The following is a 7587-nucleotide window of genomic DNA, read 5'->3' as shown; positions in this document are numbered from 1 at the left end:
TATTACATCTCTTGTAAAATCTGCTTCCAAGAGATTGGGTGTGCTAAGCCGACTCCGCTCTTTCTTTACCCCTGCACAATTGTTGACTCTATACAGGGGTTTTATCTGCCCCTGTGTGGAGTACAACTCTCATGTGTGGGGAGGCTCCCCACATACAGCTCTTCTCAATAGGGTGGAGTCAAAGGCTTTTCGTCTCATTAACTCTCCTCATCTTACTGACTCCCTTCAACCTCTGTCTCTTCGCCGCACTGTTGCATCTTTATCTCTTTTCTATCGCTACTTTAATGGTCACTGCTCTTCTGAACTGTCTGCTTGCATCCCTCCACCTCTACGACGGGCGCGCAGCACCCGTCTAGCAGCAAACTCTCACCCCTTTTCTGTCCAACTCTCTAATGCAAGAGTTAACCGTTACTCCCAGTCTTTCATTTATGCAACAGGTCAGCTCTGGAACTGTCTCCCTCTGTCTGTATTTCCTGCTGCCTATGATCTCCAGTCTTTCAAACGCAGTGTGTCCAGGCATCTCAAAATGATCGGATCTTGAATTTGGCTCTCTATTGTATTTTGTTTTTCTCTTGGAGGGAACTGTAACTGCGGGCTCATGGCCTTTGGTTCCTTCTTCCTCGCATAAAAAAAAAAAAAAAAAGTTGATGAAGGAAATTTGAGCCGGTGCTTCCCAGAACTGCCTCAGGTAGTTATTGCGAAGGGAACTGTCTTAGATGATGCCTAATTGTAGATCTGCTTAAAATGGTTGCACCTACCTAGTACTGACCCACTAACCATTAGCATATATATATATATATATATATATATATATATATATATATATATATATATATATATATATATATATATATATATATATGGGATTAATATTTCAACACTTGTGTATCTGTCTTTGTGTCTGTGTCTGTGTCTCTGTCTCTGTGTTTGTATTATTGTGTCTATGCCGCCCTGTTTGTATTATTGTGTCTGTGTCTGTGTGTTTGTATTATTGTGTCTTGGTCGTCGTGTTTGTATTATTGTGTCTGTGTCTGTGTGTTTGTATTATTGTGTCTTGGTCGTCGTGTTTGTATTATTGTGTCTTGGTCGTCGTGTTTGTATTATTGTGTCTGTCTCTGTGTGTTTGTATTATTGTGTCTGTCTCTGTGTGTTTGTATTATTGTGTCTGTCTCTGTGTGTTTGTATTATTGTGTCTGTCTCTGTGTGTTTGTATTATTGTGTCTGTCTCTGTGTGTTTGTATTATTGTGTCTGTCTCTGTGTGTTTGTATTATTGTGTCTTTGTCGTCGTGTTTGTATTATTGTGTCTGTGTCACTGAGGTTGACAGGAGAAACTGGCTGTTCCCGGTGGACTGCTCGATGGTGCTGGGTTTTGTGGTCTTTCAACTCATGGTATTAACTGTGGTAGCTCCAGTGATGACTGATGTATTAACTGTATATCACTGCATCTATGCCACTGTGTCTGTGTCGTTGGCAGTGACTGTATGGGCTGACTGTTGCCGGTAGACTGGTAGATGGTGTTGGATCCCTTGGTAGACTGGCAGGTGGTGTTGGATTCCTTGGTAGACTGGCAGGTGGTGTTGGATTCCTTGGTCTTGTGGTTGAGGTTAAAAATGCTGTGGTCTGCCTTGTGCCTGTGTCGGTCCTCCACATCCTGGATGGTGTCGGGCAGCGGGAGGTTCCTGGTCTCTGGAAGGAGGAGCGTCGCCAGGCTGCCCAACACCGCCGCCACAACGAAGCTCACGTCCACACACCACCTGGCCTGGAGAGCCTGTAGTAGTAGTAATAATAATAGTAGCAGTAGTGGTAATAGTAGTAGTAGTAGTAATAAATATTAATTGTTACCATCAGGGGAAAATGTGATTAGTTTTTGACTGATAAGGGTCAAGGACAAGACCAGATAAAACAGCTTTGATCTGAATTTTATTAAACTTGGTGAACGCGATGAGGAATTGAAAAATGTCAATTAGTCCCATTTTGTCACAGAACAAGGAAAAGAGTTCGTCCTCTTTACTCAGCTATGTCTGACTTGAATTAGGTCAAACTTGGTGAAAGACTTTAAGTTGAGCCGAGGATATAAGTATTCTATTAGACCACTATGTCACAGGTCAAGGTCATAGGGTAAGGTCAGTGTGATCATTTCCCATCCGATTTGAACCAAGAATAGTGGACGAGTTGAGGGTAAGATATGGAAAAAATAATAAGCAGTAGATTATCAAAAACGGGGAAAGTGAGTCAGTTCATTACATCTACAAAACTATTTTTTTTTTTTTTCACTGCAATGCTTCAAAACCATAGGTGTCCACTGGTCGTATGAATGTTTTTCATATTATTATTATTATTATTATTATTATTAGACCAATTGTACGACGCGGGTGTTGCACTTTCTGAGGCATTTTTTTGTGATAATACTGAGTAAGATTATTCGAGAGTAAAAATAATAATGAATAAAGAAAAAAAAACTGTGTGTGTAATGTGAGTGTATTATTCTTTATCTCTCCACTCTGTCTCTTTAAAAAGCAGTTAACATAATCAGATGACGGAAGCAAAAATGAAATATTGAGCATGCACTAAGCTACTGCCGTATATGTTACAAAGAGACCTGAAACTCACCAATATATCTGTAATAAATGGGACGCAAATCTCGCCAAAGCATCCCACCAGCTCGATAATTGTAACTCCTCTTGATCTGAATACGGTTGGCATCAGTTCCACAAAGTACACCAGCGTTACCTGCAGGGGAATATATTTAATAATGTGGTAGAGACGCCGTAGTGAGTGTGTGTGTGTGTGTGTGTGTGTGTGTGTGTGTGTGTGTGTGTGTGTGTGTGTGTGTGTGTGTGTGTGTGTGTGTGTGTGTGTGTGTGTGTGTTCGGTGCTTATTCGGAGGGAATGCCTTACCTACGTGTGTGTGTGTGTGAATAATGATTGTAGTAAACAATAATAATAAGAAGAAGAAAATAAATAATAATAATAATAATAATAATAATAATAATAATAGCATTCTTATGGTTAAATCAAGACTAACACTCACTATCCAGAGGGTCAGAGATATATATGGGGACGGAGCACCACTCATCTACCCCAAATCTTTAACGCTACAACAAATTTAAACCAACTAGGTAAACACGCACGCACACACACACACACACACACACACACACACACACACACAGCTTGAACATAGGCGTTAAGTAGCATTTTACTCATAATCTCAATAAAATTATCTGAAATCATGAAGAAAAGAAAGAATAATCCACTGACCTCGTACGCCAGGGCCACAAGACAGCTGGCCATCATCACCAGCACCCACCTGGCCCAGTTCTGATCTGTTGGCCATAAAAACATATTAGTTTATATTATGGATTTTTTTCGTTTATTTATACCATTTGATGTGCAAGGAAAGCAAGGAGATCACATGTTTCAGCGTATATATTTTTCTTGTGAATATATACAGCAAGGAATGAATATAGCACTGAATTCTTTATTTTCTGTCCGGAGCTTTATTTTTCTTATTGGTTAACGACTGAGCACTTTATTCCGGTTCACATTACACCTGATTAAGCTTCAGGAACCCTTTGGGCCTTAGGAGGGCTCAAATTGCCTCAAGTAAAATTCAAACGTAAAGTATTCACCAGGTTGAACTGAAGGTTGATTAAATTTATACAGACACCTGTATTTTTGTGTATGGAACTTATCTTTTTATGTAACGTGTTTTTCCTTCCTCTGTTCATCATATAAAAAAAGGTCTAATATCGGTTTGCTTTCACTTGAGGGAAATGAGCCACTCCCACAATATCAATACATAGTTGTGGTTGAACGAAAATGAGGTAGGAATGTGTCTTCTTGGACAGCAATTAATTCGACTTTCAAGATTACCTACACTGTGTCATCAACTGAGCTTTTAGAGATTATAGAGCTTTGCCACGTTTAGAAGAGAGCAAGCCTGTGAATTTTAGTGCAAGATAAAGCAAGCCTGTGATTTTTAGCGCAAGATAAAGCAAGCCTGTGATTTTTAGTGCAAGATAAAGCAAGCCTGTGATTTTTAGTGCAAGATAAAGCAAGCCAGTGATTTTTAGTGCAAGAAAACGCAAGCCTGTGAATTTTAGTGCAAGATGAAGCAATCCTGTGATTTTTAGTGCAAGATAAAGCAAGCCTGTGATTTTTAGTGCAAGATGAAGCAATCCTGTGATTTTTAGTGCAAGATAAAGCAAGCCTGTGCTTTTTGGTGCAAGATGAAGCAAGCCTGTGATTTTTAGCGCAAGACCCCATACCTGCAGGGACGAAAAGGTCTCCCAGCAAGAGGATGGCGATAATGATGTGGCTGGCGACAAACAAGGCACGTCTGGGTAGCGCCTCACTCAGCACGAAGGCCACGAAAACAGAGATGACGTCAGCCACACCGAAAAATATCATGTAACGCTGAGGCTGGGTGCTGCACGGAAGAAAAGGATTGCTGGAGGAATGTACATCACGTGGCTAGGTGCTGAGGGGACGAGAATTGTGCTGAATTTCTTGCACACGTGTAAATTAGTTCTGACGAGAAGAAAATTGCGCTACAAATGGTGTACTGCTTTGAGTTTGTGCTGAGACTGTGCTATAAATTGTGTTCTCTTGTAAATGAGTGCTGACGGGGGGAGAACTGTTCTGTAAATTGTGTACGGCTGTGACTGGGTGCTGAAGGGAAGACACATGCGTGCTGTAAAATCGTGTTCTTTGTAAATTAATGCTGACTGGAGGAAACTTGTGCTGTGAATCATATAATGGTAGCTCCCTAACACCCATTCCTAAGCGATTTATTGTGCTTATTACACCTTACTGCCCTGTTCTGTGTGACATAAATCCTTCCAATATCACCATACTCTGCATAAAGTACAGAATTATATCAACCAGCCATATACAAAAATAAATCGCTGAGGAAGAGGTGTTAGGGACTTTACCAACGAGTATAAGGACCCATGTGTTGAAGGGAAGGCTATACCCCTTTTATTTTAACTTGGCCCAGATTATTTCACGTAGCCCAGTGTGTGTGTGTGTGTGTGTGTGTGTGTGTGTGTGTGTGTGTGTGTGTGTGTGTGTGTGTGTGTGTGTGTGTGTGTGTGTGTGTGTGTGTGTGTGTGTGTGTGTCACCTGGTAAAGTTGTTAGCGTTGAGCGGTATGCCCAGCCAAAGCAGTCTGTTGGTGAAAGAGAGAACGGAGGCGGCCAACAGAACGTGTCGCATAGCCGGGGACATCACCACTTCCTTCACCGCCTTCACCAGCTCCTTCAGTAGTCCCCCAGTCTCTCCTGTCCCCTCTCTAGCTCCCTCCTTCATGTCTCCCTCCTGCGTGGAACCAGAGGAAGAATGGAAGTAAGGTGCATGGAGTAGGATGACGTTGACTGGGAGAAAGGGACATTGTAAGTGCTTGAACTAGGAAGTGTTATGCAGGAATGGAAGAGAGTGTATGAGGTAGGACGGAGTTGATTGGTAGAAGAGGGCATTGAAAGTACCTGAACTAGGAAGTGTTATGCAGAGATGGAAGAGAGTGCATGAGGTAGGACGGCGTTGACTGGGAGAAAAGGACCTTGAATGTGCTTGAACTAACGAATGTGTTATGTAAATTGCTTGAACCCACCTGTGCATAATCTTACTGACGTGCTTCACCTCACTAATTTATGTTTTTTCAGGAAATATTTTAAATCACAGTTGCGCCACTCTAATTTGGACCTCTTTCTTTTTTTTAATCCCCTTCTCGGTTGAAAAAGAAAAACTGTATGGACTTTACGTGGGTGAAAATCTATTGCATCCATGACTAAGGAAAGTTTAATTACATATTTTTCTATTGATATTAGTGGTCCTCGTCGTGAAAGAGTTGGTCATTGACCTTCCAAGCAAGATTTTATAATTGACAAGATGCAGCTGTTTGGTATTTAAAACTGACTAGGGAGGAAACTAACATGAGAGTGAAATATGTGTACAAACTTGGTAACTATCCTCGTTTTACTCTAACTTGGCCTAAAATTGCCGTCTCTCCACCTTGAAATGCTGAGTTGTAACAATAACACTAAAATCGGATGCTAGTCAAGAAGAAGTGCTGTGGAAAGGATGTAAAGCCGTAGTATTTTCTCTTCCTGCCACAGAGCTACGTGAAATAAGCTGCAAAGGGACGAAAATCTGGGCCAAGTTGGAGTAAAAGGTGTATAGGCACACAGGCATCATTCTTAGGCAGGAAAGATTCAGCCATAAGTGCCTAAAATCCATGCCGCGACTCCCACATTTAACGTATCACATATTTCAGATTTCTTCTTTTTTTTCAACAGTTTCCAGCGATGTTTGGAAATTCTTAGCAGGTTTTGGTATTGGTTCAGCTTCCAGGCCACACAAAACATCAGCATTTTCGTGGCTAACATCAACATCGGAATAAATCAAGAATCATAGGGTCATTTTACTAAACCATTTTTACTCTAACTTGACCTAAAATTACCATCTCCTCATCTTGAATGCTGAGTTGTAACAGTAGATTAGAATATGATGCTAGTCACGAAGAAGTGCCATGGAAATGATGCACATAAGTAGCCCTGTCTTATGCTGCCACCGAGTTACGTGAAATAAGTTGCAAAAGGACGAAAATCTTGATCAGGTTAAGGTAAAAGAAGTATAACTGGTTGATGGAAGGATTATTATTACTATTATTATTATTATTATTATTATTATTATTATTATTATTATTATTATTATTATTATTACTATCATTATTATTATTATTATTATTATTATTATTATTATTATGCACCTTGAGTAGCTTATTGATGTATGTTTCAAGGGTGGGTGAGGATTTGCTGTGGTTGACTTTAGCTGCCTTGGTCAGGAGGTTGGCAGCCTGCTCACCCCGTCCACGCTGCACCAACCACCGCGGGGACTCGTTCATCACCCTAGGGGCACCATCATCATCATCATCATCATCACCATCATCACCATCATCATCATCATCACCATCATCATCATCATCATCATCATCATCACCATCATCATCACCATCATCATCATCACCATCGTCATTTTTATCATCGTCACTATTACTATCATCATCACCATCATCATCGTCATCATCATCATCATCATCATCATCATCATCATCACCATCGTCATTTTTATCATCGTCACTATTACTATCATCATCACCATCATCATCGTCATCATCATCATCATCATCATCATCATCATCATCATCATCATCATCATCACCATCGTCATTTTTATCATCGTCACTATTATTATCATCATCATCATTATCATCATTGTTATCATCACATCATCTTACAATGAAGGAGAATGAGGTGTAACAAGTTAAATAAGTCGCTTAGGAAAAGGTGTTAGGGAGCTTCCTTAACCGACGAGAATACGGGCCAATATCTCTAGTCATCAGGCCTCAGCAAAAATATCCGAACACTGTCATCACGCGATTTGACAATATGACCGAAATTTTTGAAAACAGCTTTCCTAGTGTATTTCTCTGTCAGTGTGGCTGTTGCATCAAAAACCAGTGCAACATACACCTGTGCAATGGCTTCACAGTGTACACAGTCAGGCATACAAACTATATTGAAA

At 40.5% G+C, this 7587-nt stretch overlaps 1 protein-coding gene across 1 annotated transcript; it reads right to left on the bottom strand.

Annotated features, from left to right (window-relative positions):
- Positions 1-1385: 1385 nt before the first annotated feature.
- LOC145418156 (solute carrier family 22 member 6-like) lies at positions 1386-6907 on the bottom strand. Its single transcript, XM_080286678.1, has 6 exons — positions 6773-6907; positions 5129-5322; positions 4273-4433; positions 3263-3327; positions 2612-2731; positions 1386-1769 (listed from the first exon to the last, which is right to left on the bottom strand). Exons 1-6 carry the CDS (start codon positions 6905-6907, stop codon positions 1386-1388), a joined length of 1059 nt encoding a protein of 352 aa, XP_080142804.1.
- Positions 6908-7587: the final 680 nt, after the last annotated feature.

This window comes from Coenobita brevimanus, chromosome 112, assembly GCF_032717465.1.
Source record: "Coenobita brevimanus isolate Jiangsu-jjx chromosome 112, ASM3271746v2, whole genome shotgun sequence".
Lineage (NCBI taxonomy): Eukaryota > Metazoa > Arthropoda > Malacostraca > Decapoda > Coenobitidae > Coenobita > Coenobita brevimanus.
The sequence above is the reverse complement of the archived record's forward strand: the minus strand, read 5'-3'. Positions and strand labels throughout refer to the sequence as shown.

Excerpts from the sequence above, each read along its gene's own strand:
- LOC145418156 (XM_080286678.1), bottom strand. The coding sequence starts at position 6,907 with ATGAACGAGTCCCCGCGGTGGTTGGTGCAGCGTGGACGGGGTGAGCAG. Across the intron at positions 5,323-6,772 it reads ACATCAATAAGCTACTCAAG|GAGGGAGACATGAAGGAGGG; the intron begins GTGCATAATAAT and ends GGTTCCACGCAG. Across the intron at positions 4,434-5,128 it reads AACGCTAACAACTTTACCAG|CACCCAGCCTCAGCGTTACA; the intron begins GTGACACACACA and ends TCTTCCGTGCAG.